The sequence below is a fragment of the Anguilla rostrata genome, chromosome 12, assembly GCF_018555375.3.
Source record: "Anguilla rostrata isolate EN2019 chromosome 12, ASM1855537v3, whole genome shotgun sequence".
NCBI classification, from domain to species: Eukaryota; Metazoa; Chordata; class Actinopteri; order Anguilliformes; family Anguillidae; genus Anguilla; species Anguilla rostrata.
This window is the reverse complement of record NC_057944.1, coordinates 1089371-1113637: the sequence shown is the minus strand read 5'-3', so window position 1 is coordinate 1113637 and position 24267 is coordinate 1089371. Positions and strand designations below refer to the sequence as shown.

The 24267-nt window shown below is 40.4% G+C and overlaps 1 protein-coding gene across 33 annotated transcripts in view; it reads right to left on the bottom strand.

Moving 5' to 3' along the window:
• The window catches only part of LOC135235493 (NACHT, LRR and PYD domains-containing protein 12-like), a 419768-nt gene that overhangs the window by 368964 nt on the left and 26537 nt on the right, over positions 1–24267 (bottom strand). For 3 of the 33 annotated variants that reach the window (XM_064300981.1, XM_064300992.1, XM_064300986.1), the window contains exons 5-7: positions 19138–19477; positions 16602–18435; positions 14129–14302 (exon numbers count right to left, since the gene is read on the bottom strand). The exons of the other annotated variants lie outside the window; for them this stretch is intronic. In XM_064300981.1, coding sequence (XP_064157051.1) covers positions 14129–14302; positions 16602–18435; positions 19138–19477 — 2348 coding nt within the window. The remainder of the gene's footprint in view (positions 1–14128; positions 14303–16601; positions 18436–19137; positions 19478–24267) is intronic. 33 annotated transcript variants of the gene reach the window in all.

The window sequence follows — 24267 nt, the reverse complement described above, 5'->3', positions numbered from 1 at the left end:
TGTTTCAGAGAACTGGTTTTGGGATAACAAGAGATCAGGTTTTGGGGTAACACCCTTACTGAGGTACTCACTGGGCAAATCGTTAGTTTCACTAGCAGAATTGGCAGCTCCTCTGGGAAAAAATGATTGTATAAGAGAAACAATACACCTAATGATTACAATTTTCTGCTGAAACATTTGGAGAAACAACTTACAGCAGACACCAGAAGTTTATGTACAACTAGGCTAAAGATTTTCAAACTCAGTTTTTCACAAATCCACACATTTCATGTTAGGGCATCTACTTTATTTCCATAAGAGGTCATTTTAAAACAATCGATTAGAGACAGATTTATTTCAGTGACATCACAACCTAACTTGTTCCAGGATGGCTGCACCCTCATGCAAAAAAGGGAATTTTTAGCTTTTTTCTAGTAAATACAGGTTGATTTCACATTTGAAGGCAGGGCCATATCTTTTATAAGGTAAAAAGCAAACAAACCAGAGCCACATTATGAGTGCTTCTGTTCCCCTTTTGTACTGTGTTCTTGTCTTAATATTGTAAATTAATATAGCCTCTATTTATTTTAATCAGTTTGAGTTGCATGTTTTGACATGAAGATTGATCCATCAGATTACTCTGTGTGGCAGGGTTTGGTTTGTGAGGGAGGTTCAGGGCAATCAGAGGATCACGTCTACTGGTTAAGTAGGCACACACACCTGGATAACATTACTAATCAGTCCTGGGTTTAAAAGTGTGTTCTTTTCCCAGTAGGTGTCTGAGAGAGAGAGAGAGAGAGAGAGAGAGAGAGAGAGAGAGAACCATTTGCAGGACTGGACAACAAGGGAGATCATTTTCTGGAGGAAGAGAAATGTCTAGTATTATTTTTATTTAAAATAAAAAACAAGGACATTCACCAACAAAAAAGGACAACAGGGACTGTTTTTGGGGATAACCCAAGGCAGATCTGTGTACCACCCCCCACACTGGATGTAGGCAACCAAAATCCAAAAGATCCCGAGAGAATAAGTGATATTAATTAATACATCCATAAGTTTATAGTAATAAAAATCCAGATTGTACCTATGACAGCTAGCTAATCAGCTAACATTAGCTGGGAAAATTGACAGTTGTGTGAGTTTTGACAGTTGGGTGAGTTTTGACAGTTGGCCCTTCCTCTGATTGGATAGTTGGGCTGCCTGTATTGTGTGATACATTGTAACAAAATGGCAGCAGCAGCAGCAGCAGCAGCAGTAGCCAGCCACCCCTTTCAGTTCCCACCAGAGATCCATACAGAGAGTGGCAGAATGAAATACAAGCAAAAAATCCAGAGAGAATCCAGAGACCCTGTTTAAAGACTGCAGTCAAATTAAGGGAAAAGATGTCATTACAAACTTGCTGTTCTATACAGAGTACACATCAGCATGGCATTCAGCTCTCTGCAAACATTATAAATATGTCACGAAAAGGGGAATTTGCAAAGGACGCCAGATATATATGTTTGAGGACAGTGAAAAGACCACAGAAAACAGACAATTGACTGTTAATATATACCAGAATGGCACAGTAATGGTGCAAGGAAGTGAGGCTGCCCTCATGGCCTTTGAAAATGCCTTTGACTCCCTAAAAAGCCAGGCAGAGCGTGAGAGAGCAGAACACAGAAATCTGACTACTGGGACACACAAAACAGAGGGAGAAACAGAGCTTCCTCAAAGCCTCACTGCCACTACTGAGAGCAAAGCCCGACAAACTGACACCCCTCCCCCAACCCCGCGCATCAACACCAAGGTAGCCCAGATGAGAGACAGCCTCTCTCTAATGGAGGTGGAGCTTGTGGAGCTGAGAGAACGCGTGCAGGCTCACATCACCTCAAACACAAGCACTGAGTTCCTTAAAGACCAGCTCAGCCAAGTTAAAAACCAGCTGAAGGCATCAATCCAGGAGCTGAAAGGGGAAAATGAGCTCTTGTTCCAGGACAGACAGGCACTAAAAAAAGAATTAGCAGAGGTAAACAACGAGATGAGGAGAGAGCTGGTGGGGCTCAGACAAGAGATACACCAGAGAGATATTATGATAGAGACTCTAAGAGCAGAGATACATTCTCTCCCTGGCCCCCTAAATCGCTCTCACACTGAGCAGCTCCAGTCCACACCCAGCCCCCTCGAGCCAAATAGCCAAACTGCTGCAGAGGGTAATGCTGCCCCTTCCTCTGACCCCAGCACCCCTGCAGCCCCCAGCGCTCAGGCTGCTGAAACACCCAGCCAACAGAGCCCTGCACCTAATCCTACAGCACCACAAACACACACAGATATAGCTATCCTCATTGACTCCAATGGAAGAGGGAATACGGAGAAGAGCCCCCAAGCTACCGCACACCCATCAGAACCCCACCCATCCACAGACGTTTCCTGAGACCCCACTCTCCGCCAGGATACCAAGTACACCAGTACAGCCTACCCAGACCCGCTCACCGCCCACCTCCACCCGGACCAACTCACCGCCCACCTCCACCAGGACCAGCTCACTGCACACCTCCACACAGACCAACTCACCGCCCACCTCCACCAGGACCAGCTCACTGCACACCTCCACAAAGACCAACTCACCGCCCACCTCCACCAGGACCAGCTCACTGCACACCTCCACCCAGACCAACTCACCGCCCACCTCCACCTGGACCGGCTCACCGCCTATCTCCACCAGGACCAGCTCACTGCACACCTCCACCCAGACCACCCAATATACATACATATGTGTTAAGGTACACATATGTATGTATATTATGCATACTCACACGTCTCCATAAAGAGGCAAACAGTTGTAAAAATACACCCTAGAAGTCTTTGAATTATCACTATTATAGTTACAAATGTTTTTACTGGTTTATCTCATTTTAAACAAAAAATGTAAATTTATTTAATATGACTTCATTTAAAATCAGTATGTGGAACATCCAAGGTCTGAAATCATCAGCCTTTGGACTAAAGACCTTACACCATGATTTCCAAAACAGCATAAAAGAAAAGGATATTATCATATTGCAGGAAACATGGTGTAAGGCAGCCATGGTCACCCACTGTCCCCCAGACTACAGAGAGATCATCATACCCTCCCAAAAGATTAGCAATATACATCAGGGCAGGGACTCAGGGGGAATAATAATCTTCTAAAATTACACAATTTTATAGATCCCTTAAAAATTGGCAAACATTATTTATGAATTAAAATCAAGAAAGGTCTTATTCTTTCAGAAAAAGATGTATTTCTCTGTGCCATATACATCCCTCCCTCAGAGTCCCCATACACAGAAGATATGTTCCCTGAATTAGAAAGAGATGCAAACCATTTCCAGGCCCAGGGAAATGTGCTCATATGCGGGGACCTGAATGCAAGGACAGGAACACAACTTGATTTTACCAGCACACAGGGAGATTACTATATAACTAAAAAAAAAGCCCTTTATTAACAATTCTCCCTATTCCCACAGAAACAACCATGATCGTGTAATCAACAAAAATGGAAGAGAACTCTTATAACTCTGTCGAAGTCTGGGTCTGTACATCGTCAACGGTAGGTTACGAGGGGAATCATTAGGAAGATACACATTTTGCTCACCTCTTGGGAATAGTACAGTAGATTATATGATAACAGATTTAGACCCTTTCTCTCTCAGAGCATTCACTATTAAGCCTCTAACCCCTCTGTCTGACCACAGTCCAATTACTGTGATTTTCAAAAGGACAGAAATTAACAATACTACACACACAAAGCCCAGTAAGCTGTTAAATATAAGAAAATCATACAGATGGGTTCAAAACAGTGAAGAAGAATTCCAGAAAGCAATTAGAGATCAAGAAATTCAAACACTTTTCGACATCTTTCTGGACAAGCCATATATTCACAGTATAGGAGTCAATCTGGCAGTAAAAAATGTCAATACTATCTTTGAAAAAACAGCAGAAAAATCGCAGTTAAAAATGAAAAATAAACTGAAACCTCAACTCAAAAAAGACGACAAATGGTTTGACCAAGACTGTCAAAACATCCGAAAAGAACTAAGAAAATAGTCAAATCAAAAACACAGGGACCCAAATAACTCAAATATACGCCATATAATCAGTATAAGCAATATAAACGTACACTCAGAAACAAAAAGTTACAATATACTCATAAGCAACTGGCAGAAATTGAGGAGTCAATAAATACAAATCAATTTTGGGACCGATGGAAAAATCTGAAAAAATCACAACAAGAAGAATTAGCAATACAAGATGGGGATATTTGGACAAACCATTTTCAAACACTTTTTTAAAAAGTGGAATTAGGAGCAAAGCCTGACAAAAACCATATAAATAAAAAATTGCAGGAACTTGACTTGGCTATTAAAGATAATCAAAATCCATTGGACTTCTCGATTACTGAACAAGAGCTTAAAGATAAAATAAAAAAATTGAAACCTAAGAATCTGGACCTGACAGTATTTTAAATGAGATGTTAAAATGCACAAGCACAAAATTTCAACTGGCCATTCTAAAATTATTCAATTTGGTTCTGAGTGTAGGTTACTTCCCTGACATCTGGAACCATGGGCTTATAACACCAATATTAAAAAATGGAGATAAATTTGACCCAAACAATTACTGAGGCATCTGTGTGAACAGTAATCTGGGGACGGTTCTTTGCAGTATCATAAATTCTAGACTTTTAACCTTCCTCACTAAACACAATGTCTTGAGAAGAAGTCAGATTGGATTTTTACCAAAACACCGCACAACTGATCACATTTATACCCTACACACCCTAATTGAGAAATATGTAACCCAAAATAAAAAACAAATATTTGCTTACTTTATTGATTTTAGAAAAGCATTTGATTCTATTTGGCATCAAGGGTTATTCTACAAAATTATTGAAAGTGGTGTAGGGGGTAAAACCTATGATCTAATAAAATCAATCAGGGAACAAATGCGGTATAAAAATTGGCAACAAAAGAACAAATTTCTTCTCTCAGGAATGTGGAGTGAGACAGGGCTGCAGCCTTAGCCCAACTCTTTTCAATATTTATATTAATGAATTGGCAAACATATTAGAAAAAGCTGCAGTGCCTGGTCTCACTCTACACAACTCAGAGATCAAGTGCCTGTTCTATGCAGATGACCTGGTTCTCCTTTCCCCCAGAGAACAGGGGCTACAGAAAAGCCTAGACCTGCTAGAACAATACTGCCAGACCTGGGCCCTGGCAGTAAACCTTAACAAAACTAAAATTATGACATTCCAAAAAAGATCCAGATCTCAGGGAACAAAACACAAATTTATGTTAGGAACACCCTACATTGAACATTCCTCAAATTACAATTATTTAGGGCTAAAAATCAGTTCTACAGGAAACTTCAACATTGCAGTGAATGAACTAAGGGAGAAAGCATGCAGGGTCTTCTACGCCATAAAACGACAAATTTGTGTAGAAATTCCAATTAGAACTTGGCTTAAAATCTTTGGAGCTGTAATCGAACCAATTGCTCTTTATGGCAGTGAAGTGTGGGGTCCACTCATCAGTCAAGAATTTAGCAAATGGGACAAACATCCAATTGAAACCCTGCATGCAGAATTCTGTAAACATATCCTGAAATTACACAGAAACACAACAAACAATGGCAGGGCAGAATTAGGCCAATACCCATTATACCCACTTATCAAAATACAAAAAAGGTCAATCAAATTTTGGAAGCACCTAAAACAAAGTGACCCCCACTCACATCAATACAAAGCCCTGCAATACCAAGAGTTTAGCAAAGCAAACAATCCCCTCACTCAGCTGGTCCTGAGCCTTAGTTCCCCACATACACTAACACACACTAACACCTCACCTGCTCAGGATCAGAAAAAAACTACAAACATAATCAGAATAAACCAAATTGAAACACAGCTGAAACAGAATTATATAACCTACTGGGAAACTACAACAAAATCGCAAAGTAAAATGAAATGTTATTTGGCCCTAAAAAGACAGTATGCTGTAGCAAAATACCTGACCACAGTTACTGACAAAAAACTGAGAACCACCTTGACGAGGTACAGACTCAGCGAGCACCACCTAGCCATAGAAACTGGCAGGCACAGAAAATCATGGTTGCCAGAAGAAAAAGGATTGTGCCAACAATGCAAAGGCAACCAAATTGAAACTGAAAAACACTTCCTAATGGAATGCACAAAATTTGACCAAATTCGCCAAAAATTCTACCAAAAAATGATCCAGAAATGTCCCCAATTCAATGATATACCCAATGACGATAGATTACCCTACCTATTAGGAGAAGAAAAAGGTTGCTGCATACTAGCAGCACAATTTGTGTTCTCTTGCCATAACCTGAGGGACAATGTGTGACCACCTCATGCACACATTTACACACAGCATACACACGTACAAGCAGACACATAATATTCAGTCATACACACAACACACAGATAGTCAGACACACACACACCTAACATCACTTACTGATATTTTTGTATATATTTTTATATTTTTTACATAACAAATTCACATTCTCGGATTCATTGTATATAGTTGTATGTTGTAACCACTGCTTTGGCAACACAAGTGCCTAAATTTGTCATGCCAATAAAGCACTTTGAAATTGAAATTGAGAGCGAGAGCGAGAGAGAGAGAGAGAAAGAGAGAGAGAGAGAGAGAGAGAGAGCCTTAGCGACAGAAAGGGCTGAAAAGCGTCCCCGTTGTGCTGTCTTGTTCTGGTTATTTCAGTTTGTTATTTTACTACATTATTTTGTTACCTGGAATCCATGTAAGTTTGTTTCCTTTAATTATTTTCTATCAATAGTCTCTCTCGCTAAGCCCACAGTAAATGCTGGTGAAATCCGGATCTTTTCCCACAATTCCCTGCGTCCAACTCTTCGGTCCACAATAGGGGTGTGTCACGGTGTGTGACACTGCCTTTCACTTTCAACAAATTCACCATTCATTAGAAAATTGGTATTTTTGAAAATAATTAGTAAATGAAATCAAATAAAATACATGATAAGTTTTTGCATTTGATGCTGCTTATGTTCTGGGTTCAGAACATTAAATGAGAGCACTAGCTCACTAGCCCGACAATTCTACTGCACTTTATTCAGTAGCACTTCACAGTAAGGTCACATGAATTGCCATTGCCTGCTTGTAAAAGCAGGTTAAAGAAACGTGTTCCTAGCTGGGCTTGAACCTAGGACCCCATGTTCCCAAGACTGTAACCTTGCCCACTAGGCCACAGCAGACTAGCTGTTTAAACTGGAAATGTTTCAGAGTAAAAAGGTATGGGTATTTTGCGTGTATATGCAAGTTTTTGATTGGGTCGTGTAGGTGAAGATTTGGCTGGTGTCGGTAAAATGTCCAATGGGGAGACATGTTGTGAGTGGGATAGGCGGCAGAAAAAATAAGAAGAAGAAGAAGAAGAAGAAGGAGAAAACGCAAAATCCCCTTAGTTTGGGGCTTTATTGCGTGGACATGTGAAGTTTTTTATGAAATCTGTCTGTTGAAATGGGGTCAGAATGTACAGAATTTAATGTTTTTAAGGGCTGAGTGTCTGTGGCTGTTGTGGTTATTTCTGTGGGGAACCCTGAAAAGTGCCAAACTCTCGGTGCTGTATAGGTATGGGGCATGCCCCCGCCAAGGCGTAACTTGGCGGGATGGCATACCTGCCATCCCAATCATGTAACTATAATAAATTAGTAGAATTATTGAACTACTAACTAGAGACAAATTTGATTCATACTGAAGTCACGTGACCTTATTGTAAAGTGTTAGGCTTTATTCTGACAAGGGAAAAAAAGTGTGAAAATATGTGATACAGAGTGCTGTAGCCCAAAGGCTGCCATGGGTGCTGGATTTAGATACTGTGTCACATGGGGTGCAGGACGTGGAGCAGTAGATGCTGTAACAGTGTGTGACATCAGCTGAGGAGATCCAGGAGAGAGCAGCACTGAGTCTCCATATACTTGTGGCAGTGCCTGCAGTGCAGCTGAAGCAGTCGGAATAGCTGTGGCTGACACAGCTGCTGGAGGAAACTCTGGCTGCCGAGGCGTGGAATGCTGAGGGTGAGCGGAAGGAAGGGTCTCAGCCTGGTCCATGTCAGAAGCCTGAGGAAGAAGCAGGAAACTAGCAGGAGGTAATGGAACATCTGGACTGGCGGATTCAGGGTCAGCGGTGAGTAAGGTGGTGACACGTTTGGCTACCTCCCAGTCACTCTCTGCTTTCGTCAAGCGACGGCTTCAGTTGTATGGTTAAAGATTCTTTAGCCTGGAGAGCCTCATCCTGAAGACATTGAGCTTCCTTAGCCTGAGCCTCTAGCCGCTGATATTCAAGGTCCGCACGAGAGTCCTCCTCTAGCTGGTGATGAAGGGTGTCCGACTCCATCTGCTTTATCCTCTCCTCCAGAATGGCAGTTTGGATGTGGGAGAGAGCCTGAGCGGGAAATGCACTGACAGAGACAGAGATCCTCAGAAGGTCAGGAAACAACTTCATAGTCGGCTAAATAAGGAGGCAAACGATGATCTGTGCAGGGCCTACTCCGGGGCTCTGGTGCATCTGGAACCACCTCCATATTATTTAATTAGCTGCACTCATGCCGGCTCGAAGGGCCAGTGTAGCACTTGGAGTTTACTGGTTGAGGCGGCTAATATGGACACGAATGAATCTGATTAATCTGGCTCCCGAGGAATGATATATTTTATTCTCTACAAACATGTGCAATGTAATTGCCATTAAGACATAGAGATGGCAATGATGGATTTGAACAGAATTATACCAACTGTAGGAGGTTGGGTAGCATGTGTGTGTGTTTGTGTGTCTGTGGTATTAGTTGCATGAACGTACAAGCAGCAAAACGAAATTCGGGAAAGTTTCCATAAATGCCTACCGCTCTCCCAGCGCACATGCCAAACAAAACCAGAAGGCTGCTATATAGAAAAACCAAGCCAGGACCCTAGGCACCACTGACATGCTTTCTCACAAGCATTGTCTAAACACTGGCGCAGCCAGCTTGAAGAGCAATGCATGAGGCAGGAAACTGACACAACGCTGTTAAAATAAATACAAATAAATAAATACAAACATAGCCAAGCTGGAAGATAAAATCATATCCGACAATCCCACCGCAATTGTGAACGGTACGGCATGCAGCAGATTCTGCATGGAATTATAGGTCATAAAATTATGACAGACAGACAGAGAATGAAAATAAAGAGTGTAAAACTGAAACCGCAAATCACAATTTCATTTCAGCAACACACTATTTTGAATAAGATGGTTAGCGGCGCTTTTTTTGGTGCCATTTTGCTTCTGAAATGGCTGCACAATTCCCTCAGTCCCTCAGGATGCTGGCAGCTGTAACTTTTTAGGCCACCTAAATAAACGAATGTATGAATAAACAATAACCAATTAACATCTAAGACATTTCACATTGAGTTTTTCTTGTGATGGAATGTGTAATAATGCCTTCAAATATGGTTAGATTTATTATAATGGCCCCACTGATTTTTGTGAAGCATTAAGTGTAGGCACAAATGCTTGTAAACAGTCAAATTAGCCTAATTTCTGGTTCTAAAGTTAAAAAGTAAAATTTCTGAACTGTCAACACAGTTTTTAACCCCTTAGCGCACATGCCAATCCTTGCCCATTTAGGGGGTACCCTATTTAAAGCTTTATAACTCCAGATGTGAACACCACAGAGACTTGAAAAATGGCTTAAATGAAGCAAGACATTTGTACAATTTACAATACTAACACAGTTTAGTTTATATTCACAATTTTGGAATAAATAAAGTGCCACAAATGCAATTGTCTAGACAAAAATCAAAAATGAATTTGCACTTTTTTAGTTTGCAATGAAATACTGAGAGATTGCATATATACAGCAGGTTAAACTATACATGTGCTGGATCAAAAACTTCTTGACCACAAGTTCATAAAATACAAGGGTGGATATGTAGAACTACTATAGATGTATGAAGCAAAAACTAAGCAGTGTACCCAGCGTCTCCAAATCTATCCAAAATGTCTAAATTATGCATTGCTGTAAATCACAACATATTCACGTATTTCACTACAAATCAACTGTTTTGACTCAAGAAACTCACTGTTGCATCATTTTCAAGTGGGAATTACAATCTTTCAGTCAGCACAGTGGTCTAAAATATCTAGGGGTCCAGAAACATATCCAGAATCTCTCCAAAAATTAATAAAATGTATTTTGCCCATTATAAAGCATATAAATGAGCCCCTTATGAAGTTTAAGATGAAACATTGCTATCAGATAAAAAAATAATGCAAACAAAATTGTCACACAATGTGGTACAGTACCTAAATGTGTACAAACTCTTGTATGTATTTCTATACTCTGTACTCTCGTATGTTTTCTTGTATGGGGATGGGACGACATGAAAACAATTTTCAACCATCCACCACGTTTTGGCAATGTTCCAACTCTCACGTCATCACTCTTGCATGCTTCACAAAAAACTACTGCACTACTAACGCTTACATTAGAGTGTGAAATATCCACATTATATAATACCACTAACCTATTTAAAGACACTCAATTTCAAAAATAATGTATACCAAAATATTTTGATCAGTAATACTTACATAGCAATGATGAAATCTTATCTATGTTCAGTAGATGGAGACAGAGACAGTACTGTCTCCATAGAAAACGCTATAAAACGCTATTCCTAAAGCAAAATTAGACATGTTATACATCGTTAGAAAGCTTACACTCTCACCAACTGAATAACTGAATTTTCAATCAAGCCAGACTGTACTAAAAGGGCGACAATGCCGTAAACAACACGTGGTATTACTCACAGCTATTTTGGAAGGCACCCAGGCATCACAAATGCGCGTATATTTCTCAAACGGATTGTCCAAGACAATATATGACCACTCAGTCTCAAAAGGGACATCTCTACATGTAAAACCAACGGTAAGGTTGTATATTTATTCAATATTTAGTCCCAGATATTGACTGTAGAATGACATGGTATTATTTTTTAAAACTTTTTCTCGTTTATTTCGTTATTCAGTGAGCAGCGTTTTCACTGCTGTATTGGCATATCTTAGGGCTATTGTCGGGTTTATCTTGTTGCTATGACGGAATACGATTTAGTGGTGAAAAAATATTTTTATGAGTGCCAACATAGACAATATTATCCATTATGTCATAAGTGGGGGGAGTAGTTGTAGATGAGATTTCAGGGAGGGGGGCATGTTAAATGAACGACCAGAGCGACAATGGCGGCGCTGAGAAACTCCGTATTCGGCATAGTTGTCGTGTATCGTCTACTAATGAAACTAAAACAACGCGTTTCTGTTTTTAACTCATACTTTGGTTGCAGTAGCACTGAATGTTAACCTCCTGTGTTCCGGTCAAATCTGACCAATTTACAACTTTCCTAAATCATAAATACTGTGAAAGAATTGCCACTTTCATTGAATTTTGAGTGGTTTAGTCAACTTTGTTACACCTGTGGTGTTCTGGGTCTAAAATGACCACCATAGGAAATGAATGGGTAAAACTATATTATGTTCATCCAGCAGATGGAAAAACATCCCCATACACACACCCACTCACCCACACATCCACAACCACAACCCCCTCACCCCCACCCATCTGCCCCTGGATAAGAGCATCTGCCAAATGCCTGTAAAGTAATGTAATGTAATGCCCCCCACCCTTCAGGTTGTCCTACAAGCGATACAAAAACTCTCTGCATTTGAATGGATCTCTATGGGAATTTGGAGGTGGGACTAGATTCAGCTGTAAATTATGCTGATACACTATGGAACACATTCATTGGCTGTATGGCTTTAAGTCATCAAGGGTCCAAGGTATCAAATGAGCCTCAAACCATTGAGTTCAACAGGAAAATTAATCCCACCCCCCAATTCCCATAGAGATCCATTCAAATGCAGAGAGTTTTTATATTGCTTGTAGGACAACCTGAAAATAAAATATCCAGACTCTGATGATGTTGATAGGTCACAGACATCAGGAAGTCATGGCATGCAAATGATATGCAACCAAATACAAAACATGACTATTTTATTTGACATTCTGTTAATTTGTCTACAGTATAATTTAATTTTCCTGTTTCTAGCTTTTCCCCAAACAGTTCACGCAGCAAAAGTAAATGAGCAAATGGTGGCGCAGGAGGTCTCAGGAGTGCATTTTTGAAATTCTTGCTAATTTTCTGACCAATGACTTGTTGTTAAGACCATTAAAAGCTTAATTCTTTGCCATTTTGGGCTTGGCCCATTTTTTTGCCCAGGAGTGTACATTTTCAGTGTCTGTTCTTTGTAGATACACTACAGTTACTCATGTTAACCATTAGTTGAAGACATTGTTTCACAGCTTAAAAAGGTGTTAAACAAAATTTGGCGATGATTTATAGTTTTTGTGTTAGTTTTAGTTTTTGTGGGGGGGAGCAACGAACACTGGAGGAAGGTTAACTCATACTTTGGTTGCAGTAGCACCGAATCTCTGAGTTCAGTAATCTCGGCATGCCGGCGTGCCGACCACTAGGGGCTTTGAGCTAAGGGGTTAAATTATTTAATAGCTTTATCTACTCCGATTTTGCATACTTCCTTGTTAAACGTCCTGTTAAACAACCATTTTGACTTTTAAAAAAGCGATATACCAGGCATGGAGAAGTCATTATCTTGCGCCAGTTTCTGTACGACCAGTAATGTTACCTACCAGACAGAAATGCATCACTGATTTTAGTGCTTAATTTCAGAGCCGTGTGTAGTAACATTATACACAAGATCTGTTGTATCTTTAGCAAGGTAGCTAATGTAAAACTTGAAGGCAAAGGTGGAACTGTCTAATGTGTGGGTGTATTTTATTTGGATTTGTGAAATATAAATGAGTTTCCCACAAGGATTTTACAGATGCTAAAACAATAGTTTAAATGCTTTATTTTTAGTTAGCCATCAATCCAGTGTAATTAGTTAGAGGATCGCGTGAGTCCGAGGCGGGATGAACCTGCATCTGTTACAAAAAGTTCCAACGGCAACCAAGTGAGCTAAAAGACTGCAGACATTATGGCTGCAAAGTTTTGTACTTTTAATCGTGTACTTGTATATTTGTGTGTGTATCTGATGTTTCTATTGGCTGATATACCTAAATTTCCAATGGGGAGATGTATTCTTTGTGGGCCTGGAGCATTTATGATGATGTAATCAGGCAGGAAGAAGAAGAAGGAAAAAAACACAAAATCCCCTAAGTTTGGGGCTTTATTGTGCGGACGTGTGACATTGTTTGTGAATTCTGTCTGTTGAAATGAGGTCAGAAGGTGCAGAAATGAATGTTTTTAGGGGCTGGGAGTCTGTGGTCATTGGGGTTATTTTTGAAGGGAACCCTGAAAAGTGCCAAACTCTGTACAGGTATGGCGCATTCCGCCCCGCCAAGGCGTAACTTGGCGGGATGGCATACCGTACCTGCCATCCCAATTAAACATTTAAACTATTGCTTTTGCATCTGTATAATCTTTGTGGAAAATCCATAAAAATGATTGCCTCTTAACATTGTTAAAGCTGTCTGTTCCTGGTTATTGGCAACTTTCATATTTTGTCATATGATAAACTGTTTTCTCTTACACTGCACCAAACTACATGGCTCACTTATACGCTGACTGAAGTGTGCATCTCTGTAAGAACCAATCACTGCATTGGCCTCGTTAATAAAGTTATGGGGTAACACCCTTACTGTGTTACTCGCTGGGCATATTTGTTAATTTCACCAGCAGGATGTGCAGCTCCTCTGGGACAGCTGCTAGAGTCAGTGTCCAGATGGATAAAATAATACAGAGGTCATGAATTGCTCACTTGTACGCTGACTGAGGTTTCAGTGTCAGAGAACACTTAGATGGCAGCAGTAGAGTGTTTCTCTCTCCAGGGTGCAGTGTCCAGCGATAATTTCATATGAGCACACCCCAGTCAATACGCATATATGCTAAATTGTATTCACGCAAACATTCAGGTTACAGGTTTTGAAAATGAATGAAATCAGGAAGTTTGTTTTCTTCCCTGTGACAAATTTCAAACCCTTACACAGCCACAACAGTTAAGGTCACACAGTACACAGCACTACTCACCCCAGTGTCTGTAGTTTACAGTTTGGACTCATCAGTCCAGCACAGAGCAGCTTCACTCCTGAATCTCTCAGGTTATTGTAGCTGAGGTCCAGATCTCTCAGGGTTGAGTTTGATGACTGGAGAGCTGAGGCCACAATATCGCAGGACAACGCTCTGAGGTCACAGTTGTTCAGTCTGCAGAGAGTTAATATAGGATATTATGAATATTGTCTCTTTACTGTCATTTTATGTTTAATACCGCAATTAAAAATAAAGAAAACATTTCACCACTTCAACTAAGTTTCATTTATTTCAGACATGCACTTGATAAGAGGAATGTGTGCTCACGAGAGAAACGGCTCCACAGCCAACAAGTCCCTGCTCTCTCGTGCACTCTGTGTGCTGTAATCTCTTTCTCTCTCCCTATAAGTCCTGTAATGTCTACTCTGTGGGGTCTGTGTCACATCCAAGGTGTATGGCTATTTAGTGTATAACACAGCACACCACAAAGAATGCACTGACTTTCTGAGGGCTGTATTGTAATGTACCACTCAACCCTTCCAAGCATCTAAAATACATTTTTAACATTCCAAACGTTCGCTCAATCATTGACCAATAAAATGCAAGTTGTGGTGGTGTGCTGGCTTAATGTATGGAGAAAGTAGTAAAGGATGAACACTTTTTTTTTTGACTGTTCCCAGGCTTTTCACTGAAGCCTCCCTGCTCTCATAGGAAGCGCAGTTGTTATAATTACAAATTTCACAAATAATTCATCTTCAGTTTAATGACAGAATGTAATTCATTCAGTATTAGAAATAATCCACTTCACTGAGGCTACTGTGTCAGTTTAGTCACATGATCAGTTCTAAATGACGCTGTTAGCTCCATACAGATGCACTGCAAAAATAGCTGCCATTGGACTGCGTAAATGAGCACAGCTTGCATTTGAAAGTCAAACCGAAATTAAATATTTCTCACATCTGTGTCATGCATTCACATGTGTGCCGCATTCATACCACCACCAAAATAGCAAAATGTGCTATGAGTTAAGACCTGGTCTGGATTGGTTTAAAAGGAAACACATTATTCAGCACGGAACTTGCACATCTGGGCATACATAAAAACATTCTTTTACCGCTAAAAATTTGTATTCCGTCATTGCAACAAGATAAAGCCAACAATAGCCGAAGGCATGCCAGTACAGCTGTGAAAAATGCTGCTCACTGAACACTAAAACAAAGAAGAGGAATTAAAAAAAAAAATTATGCCATGTCATTCTACTGTCAATATCTGGGCATTGATATGGAATAAATATACAACCTTACAATTGGTTTTACGCGTAGAGATGTCCCTTTCAAGACTGAGTGGTCATATATTGTCTTGGACAATCCGTTTGTGAAAATTACACTTATTTGTGATGCCTGGGTACATTTTAAAATAGCTGTGCTAATTTTTTAAATTTGAGTGTAATGTAACTGTAATGTAAGCGTTCATTGGTTGCTAAGTAGTCATTGTGTTTAATGCATCGGATGAGAGCTGAACTGAAACATAGTGGCGGACAGTTGAATTTGTATTAATGTCGTCCAATTCCCATACAAGGAAACATTACATACCGTAGAGTACAGGAAAAGATACAAGAATTAATGATTACACATGTAGGTACTGCTCCATATTGTGTGATAATGTTTTTGCATTATTTTTAATCTAATATCAATGCTTCATCTTAAACCTTCAAACGGGGCACGTTTATATGCTTTATAACAGAAAAAAAGTATTTCATTAATTTTTGGAGAGATTTTGGATATGTTTCAGGACACCTAGATACTGTAGGCCTCTGTACCGATGGAAATCTTGTAATTCCCACTTGAAAATGATGCAACAGTGAGTTTCTTCAGACAAAACAGTTGATTTGTAGTGAAATACATGATTTACAGCAATGCATAATTTAGACATTTTGGATAGTTTTGGAGACACTGGGTACATTGCTTAGTTCTTGCTTCATAAATCTATAGTAGTTCTACATATCCACCCTTAGATTTTATGAACTTGTGGTCAAGGAGTTTTTGATCCAGGACATGTATAGTGTAACCTGTTTTACAGGTTTTCTCAGTATTTCATTGCCAACTAAAAAAGAGCAAATTCCATTTGGATTTTTTTGCCTATTTCTTCCTACATTATGAATATAAACAAATCTTATTGTAAATGGTACAAATGTCTTTCTTCATTTAAGCCATTATTCAAGTCTCTGTGATGCTCACGTCTGGAGTTATAAAGCTTTAAATAAGGTACCCCGTGAATGGGCAACGATTGGGCAGATTTGGCATGCGTGCAAAGGGTTTAAATGAGGGCACTAACTGTTAAAATGATCCAGAAGTTATCATTTATACCAAATTTTCACTTCCCAGACAATTTTATTGTACTTTACTCTCACTAGAAATATTAAGTGTGAAAATACACTGTCAATCATCTACATTATTAATGACATAATACTCACATGGCCTTCCTGCAGTTCCTGACCACTGGTACCAGTCTGACCTGATGACCTGCTGCTGCTGTGTTGTAGGTCTTCAAGTCAAACTCATCCAGGACCTCCTCTGACATCAGTAACACAAAGGCCAGAGCTGAACACTGGTGTGGTTCCAGCTTGTTATCAGAAAGTTTTCCTGATCTCAGGGAATTCTGGATTTCCTCCACTAGGGAGTTGTCATTCAGTTCACTGAGACAGTGGAACAGATTTATGGTCCTCTCTGCTGAAGATTCCTTTCTGATCCTCTCCTTAATGTAATGGACTGTTTTCTCAATGCTCTGTGATCTGCTTCCTGTCTGTGTCTGTAGGTCTGGTACAGGTGATCTGCTTCCTGTCTGTGTCAGTAGTCCTCTGAAGAGAATCCGACTGGAGTCCAGAGAGAGGCCAAGAAGGAATCTGAGGAAAACGTCCAGGTGTCCATTCTTACTCTGTAAGGCCTGATCCACTGCAGTCCTGTGTAACTCAGACAGCTGCACTCTGTCACTGTGAGGTTCTGATTCTTCTGCTCCAAGTACATTTATGTTCTCATTTACACATGAATGAAACACAAATAAGGCAGCCAGATACTCCTGAATGCTCAGATGCACAAAGCAGTAGACCTTCTCCTGATACAACCCACACTCCTCTTTAAAGATCTCTGTGCACACCCCAGAGTACACTGAAGCTTCACTGACATCAATGCCACTCTCTCTCAGGTCCTCTTCATAGAATATCAGATTGCCCTTTTCCAGCTGTTGAAAAGCCAGCTGCCCCAGTTTCAGGATGATTTCTGTATCTGATGCTGACATCATCTTTGAGTCTGTCTCATCAGTGCCATGATACTTCTGATTCTTCACATTAGTCTGAATGAGCACAAAGTGTGTGTACATTTCAGTCAGAGTTTTGGGCAGATCTCCACTCTCTGTTTCACCCAACATTGTCTCCAGAACAGTAGCAGAAATCCAGCAGAAGACTGGTATGTGACACATGATGTAGAGACTCCTGGATGACTTTATGTGTGAGATAATTCTGCTGGCCTGGTTCTGATCTTTGATTCTCTTCCTGAAGTACCCCTCCTTCTGTGGGTCATTGAACCCGCGTACCTCTGTCACTCGGTGGACACACTCAGGAGGGATCTGATTGGCTGCTGCTGGTCGGGAGGTGATCCAGAGGAGAGCAGAGGGAAGCAGATTCCCCTTAATGAGGTTGGTCAGCAGCACATCCACTGATGATGATTCTGTTATATCACAGCACTTCTTATTGCTTCGGAAATTTAGAGGAAGTCGACACTCATCCAGACCATCAAAGATAAACACCACTTTGACCTCATCACCTTCAACACTTTGGCTCTCTTTCAGTTGTGGAAAGTAGTGCTGCAGAAGTTGCATCAGACTGAATGCTCTTTCCTTCTTCAAATTCAGATCTCGGAAAGGAAGAGTGAAGATGAAATCAATGTCCTGATTGGCTTTTCCTTCTGCCCAGTCCAGAATGAACTTCTGCACAGAGACAGTTTTCCCAATGCCAGCGATGCCCTTTGTAAGCACAGTTCTGATGGGTTCCTCTTGTCCAGGTAAAGGCTTAAAGATGTCATTGCAGAGGATTGCAGTCTCCTGTGTGGTTTGTCTCTTGGATGCTGTCTCAATCTGTCTGACCTCGTGTTCATTATTGACCCCCCCACTTCCCCCCTCTGTGATGTAGAGCTCTGTATAGATCTCATTGAGGAGGGTTGGGTTGCTCTGCTTTGCTAAACCTTCAAATATGCATTCAAACTTCCTCTTTAGATGAGCTTTAAGTGCCTTCTGGGCTATTTTTATGGATTTATCTGAATAGAGGAAAAATGAGAAACAATTATGTTTAAAATGTGATAAACATTTCCCATTCAATAACAGATTTTTTTTAAAACTGCCAATAAAAATATTAATAGACTCATTCTTAACAGCATTTTACGCACATCACAGTGTTACATAAGTCTAACAGTATGTTATGCCTCTCTCACAGTGTGTTACACACTTCTCACACAGTATTACATAACTCTGAAATATAATCTATCATAAATACATCATATCAGCAAGGAAGCACACACTGTTGCATTTGTACACTACAGATGAAGGGAAAAAACATTAAAACATTGAGAATGGGTTCAAATGTGTTTCTACACTTCATGTCTCAGGTTGTTGTTACATGGTCATTTTAAAATATAATATTGTTATCCTGAGTGCTCTTTAGCCCTGGATACAACCTTGGGGCAGTCTGTCTAATGGGACAGTGGTTTAGTCACTGGCTTTTGAGCACAAGATTACTGCTTATGTCCCCCTCAGGGACATTTAATCTCATGTACATTTGCTTACCCCCATAATCACTGCTTCATGCTATAATTTCATTGCAATGCCTTTGTGTGCACATTGGTTGTGACACTTTCTATATGTAATGTTGTCAATGTAAAACACTATTATGAAAGTGTGGATGCTATAGCTAATTCCAGCATTTGAATAGACACACATTCGCAATGAGAGAAAACTCTTACTGCGCTGCTCATCTCTCTCCAGTGAGTCAGCGAGATCCTTCTGCTTCATGTTCCTCAGGATGTGGAGTGTGATCTTCAGAGACCTCTCACTGCCACAGGTCTCCAGCAACTTCTCAACTATGTACCGGGCCTCAGGATCCTTCTGCTTGCTCTCAATGCATTCTGGGTAACCTTCAATTCGATGACTTTTGAACAATTCCTTCATCTTCATAAACATAACCAGTACAGAAGGATCTTCAGACAGACTCTTTAAGCATTCTGGGCAATCCTGACTCAGATGGTTCTGAAACTGTTTCAACTTATCATCCTTCTTCAGCTTCATCAGAGTGCGCAGGAGAGACTGAAATAAACACATGAAGAGGTGTGCTGTATCAGTGTGAAATAAACACATGAAGAGGTGTGCTGTATCAGTGTGAAATAAACACATGAAGAGGTGTGCTGTATCAGTGTGAAATAAACACATGAAGAGGTGTGCTGTATCAGTGTGAAATAAACACATGAAGAGGTGTGCTGTATCGGTGTGAAATAAACACATGAAGAGGTGTGCTGTATCAGTGTGAACTAAACACATGAAGAGGTTTGCTGTATCAGTGTGAAATAAACACATGAAGAGGTGGGTTGGTGAGTATGTCAATTAATCATAATTGACCATTGACCATGCAGTACTGTTATCTCCATACACAAAACTATATGCAGTCCAGACATGGTTCAAAGCTTATAAAAAAATAAAGAGAACATTACTACCAAAATAACCCCTGATCACACGGGAGTCTCGCTCTGTAAACATACAGGACATATTCATCCTGAAAAACAAAGAAGAAATCCAAAAATGTTTTGTATTTTCTTTATTCTGTAGTGATTATATATACTTCATATACTGGATGGAACCAGATTTCTTTTTACAATCGTACCCCAGGATGTATACAACACCAATAAAAAAGTGGATTTAACAAAGCAGTAAAATTTGACATGCGTTTTCCCAAAGGTGGGCCCAGATATCCTGAAAACCTCTCCAGATTGGAATATTGTGTATATCTTTTTTCCCAGCCGTGTTCCACCTCCAGATGCTAAATTAATAAGCACTAAAATAATACAATGCACCCAAACTTTAGAGAGTTCCGCTTTCTGCATTTTCACCGAGTTTAACATTAGCTATGTAAGGTAAAAATTCACTGCAAAAGGACTCTGTCACGTCTGGTTTCTACTTGTGTTCAACTGCTACACACAGGTGGGAGCCATAAATGCCTAAAGGATGAGACCTGCAGCTAGGAAAGCAATCAATGCATCCTGCATAGGACTGTTTACGACACCGTTTATTGCGGAAGAGCAATCTTGTGCATTCTTCAGCCATCTTGCCCTTTTGAAGATAGGGCTCTGGACATACCAACTTGGGGATCAATGGACATACAGCTCACCCTCCTGCTGCTTGGACATGCCAGGCGGACAAGCCGAGCCTAGACACCACTCACGTACAGTGCCACAGCGCCTCCATATGGCGTCATTGGGTCAGGTCACCCTCAGCCAGAATCCTAAATAACTCTGGGGCATGACATGTTCTGTAAATACAGTATGAGCTTTTATTAAAACATTTAAGGCAATATAAAATGTAATGAGGTGGAAGAGGCTTGGTTGGATGTGGGTCTGATGGTAATATGGAAAAGATGTTAGGAATTAAGGTGTTTGAAGGATTGAGGAGTGAGGGGGATGAATTTGCCTATATAAGTGACTGGATTATAGAAGAATCACCACCTGGGGCCTCCACAAAAGAAAGGTATCAAAATCAATCTTCAGATCACGCGCCATCGTACAAAGTATCTTAATACTATCATGTGGATAATGGCTCCCCTGTATCTACAGGGGAAGAAGGGGGAAGGGGATCTCTGGTTGGTGGAGCCACAGTGCTACTTCTGTTCGGCCTTATTTGGGCAAATTGAGGGAAACGTGGAGTTTGGGAGGTATGGTCGGGATGACATTTAAGGGGAGCAAGGAAGCAGATCTGGGAGAAGCCTGCTTATCAGATTCTCCGGGTACCATACTCTTGTCCGTACAGAAACATGCTGGGTATGTGGCATATGTGTGTGTTTATTAGAATGTATCTATGTTAGAACTTAAATGTGTGAGAAGACTCTTATGTTTCTACTTTCCATATATATATATATATATATATATATATATATATATATAGTAACAATAAACCACTATGTTTTCAGTATGATCCATAATTTCGTGAATAATCTCACTTTGTCCACAGCATCACCGGCCATATGCTAACCCACTAATATCAGTGCATACAAGCTGAGGTGCGGTGTCCCAGGGCACTGTGGTAAGTGTTCTTGAGCCTCGGAACAGATTACCTGAGTACAAGTCTAGTAACAAGTTTAAAGGCTTTAGACCTTAATATAAAAACCTCTGAATACAAGTCTAGTAACAAGTTTAAAGGCTTTAGACCTTAATACAAAAACCTCTGAGTACAAGTCTAGTAACAAGTTTAAAGACTTTAGACCTTAATATAAAAACCTCTGAGTACAAGTCTAGTAACAAGTTTAAAGGCTTTAGACCTTAATATAAAAACCTCCGAGTACAAGTCTAGTAACAAGTTTAAAGGCTTTAGGCCTTAATATAAGCACCTCTGAGTGCAGTAACAAGGTTAAAGGATTAAGTTTCTAGCCTATGAGGAACAAATAAATGACCAGTGCTAAGCCGGGTGCATAGCCTAGGCTCCTAAGTTCCAGCCCTGAAAGCAGAGTCTGATAAGTGCTGATACTAAACCCGGGTGCCTGGGTCCCACGGCGGTACACGTCTCAACCCCTCTGAAAGTGCAGTTGAGACTGTCCGGTATCTGTCCGGAGGGAACCACACCTTTGAGTCTCAGAGATGGAGGCCGGTACTAGTGGTCACTGGACCTCTGAGTACCGAGCCCGATGTAACGTCGCAACCTCTGGGTGCCATGGCAGATACAAGTCTCCACCCCTCTGAGTGCAGCCCCAGGCTACAACAAGAATCTGGAATCTGCCACATGTGGAACCCATGTTAAAACCTCTAAAAGTGTGCAAAGTGTCATAGCACACAACTTCTGAATTTCTGAGGTGCTGGAACTGAGTCCTCGGGCCTAAACCACCTGTCCCAGTAACTCGGGTTAGAATATAGTATAATTACAATCCTTTGGCATTAGAGTCTGAAAGAAAGTAACTGAATGAGTTCAAGTTCCGAGGCACAAGGATACTGCCGACCACTGAGGTGTATGTACTGTGTAACTCTAACAACCATAACAAATTGCCCTCTCATAACCCTGCCTCACCAGTAGGTATAAAATTTCCTCATAGCTACCTTGCTAACGACTCATCGGATGCACACGCAAAATGGCATGTATAGAAGTGCACTTGTTTAAAACCACAAAATTCTGCTTATATATCTCTTTCGCTAGTAGCTCACTGGGTAGCGTGGCTGCCTGCAGCACTTTTGGAAGTGTGCAGGCAGCTTCAAGCCCCCCTCTGACTCATGAAAACCTCTGTCATTACACTGCCTTGCTGGATAACTAAAAATAAAACATTGTTTTTGCACCTGTATAATCTTGCCGGGAAAGTCATTCATATTTCTGTATTTACACAACTACAAATAAAATATACCCACACTTCACACAGTTCCACGTCTGGCATTTTTGGTATCACAAGGAGGAAAATGACAAAACTATAAAATCGAATCATTAATAGTCATTGCCAATAGTCAAAGCTTCCACTCAGGTGCTACGTGAAAATGCAAAGTGAAAATAAGTCAGTACGCAGTAGAATAGCTAAGCTGTAGTTTCAGCTAGAAGGACGGCGTAAGCTACGTTCAAAAGCTACAGTATGTAAACGAGCTTGAAGAACTCAACACTGTATGATTGCTGTAACGAATATGAGGCTTCCAAACAGGGGCAAAAGTCCCGATGGGTAGATCATAGAGAGGGTAGCAGTAGTTTGCTTTTAGGTCATTTACTTGGCACTGGAATGTCTAATTGCAATCTTTTTTTTTTGATCATAATGTAAAAAGTAGTTTTTTAATGTTTTTTTAAATTTTTTTTTAGAAAAACCACACTTTTTGCTTTTTACAATCTATTTAAGTGCATAGCTGAATATCTGATACCTATACAGCACCAAGAGCTTGGCACTTTTCAGGGTTCCCCACAGAAATAACCACAATAGCCACAGACACTCAGCCCTTAAAAACATTAAATTCTGTACATTCTGACCCCATTTCAACAAACAGATTTCATAAACAACTTCACATGTCCACACAATAAAGCCCCAAACTAAGGGGATTTTGCGTTTTCTCCTTCTTCTTCTTCTTATTCTCATTCTTATTTTTCCTGCCGCCTATCCCAATAATAACATGTCTCCCCATTGGACATTTTACCGACACCCGCCAAATCTTCACCCAAATCTACACGACCCAATGGAAAACTCGCATACACACGCAAAATACCCATACCTTTTTACTCTGAAACATTTTCAGTACAAACAGCTAGTCCGCCTGTGGCCTAGTGGGTAAGGTTACAGTCTTGGGAACACAGGGTCGTAGGTTGAAACCCAGCTAGGAGCGCCTTTCTTTAAAGGAGTACCGAGGTGATTTTCACACTTTCTTGGTTTTATGTGCTATTTGCACAAGAGGCATTGAAGAAACACAATGAGTAAAGTATTAAATATGTCCGTTCTGCATTTTTGGAGAAATATGCGTTTTAAATTTATCGTCCTATTTTCAACCGGTTATTTCGTGGAGATGCACTTTTAGTGTTCGTAAGGTGTATCCTTCTGTGCAGCTCCGTTGTCTGTTATTTCGTGGAGATGCACTTTTAGTGTTTGTAAGGTTTATAAGGCATTTTGATAGGCTTATCTGCAGGTAGGAATCCTCTTCGCTGTTTTGCTAAACTAGAACCGGAAAACATGATAGTGCAGAATAGGAGCAGACGCATATATCCCAGCAGGCTTTGCATATGAGAAAATGACAACAGTGTGAGAGAAATTAGGATGAAATTACGAAATTCCGTAGTTGAAACAATATGTTTTTAGCAGAGTGGGCATGTAGGTGAAGGTTGACATGATCACGGAGTATAGTGCGAAGTAAATGGAGTGACCATGAGCGAGCTTATATTCC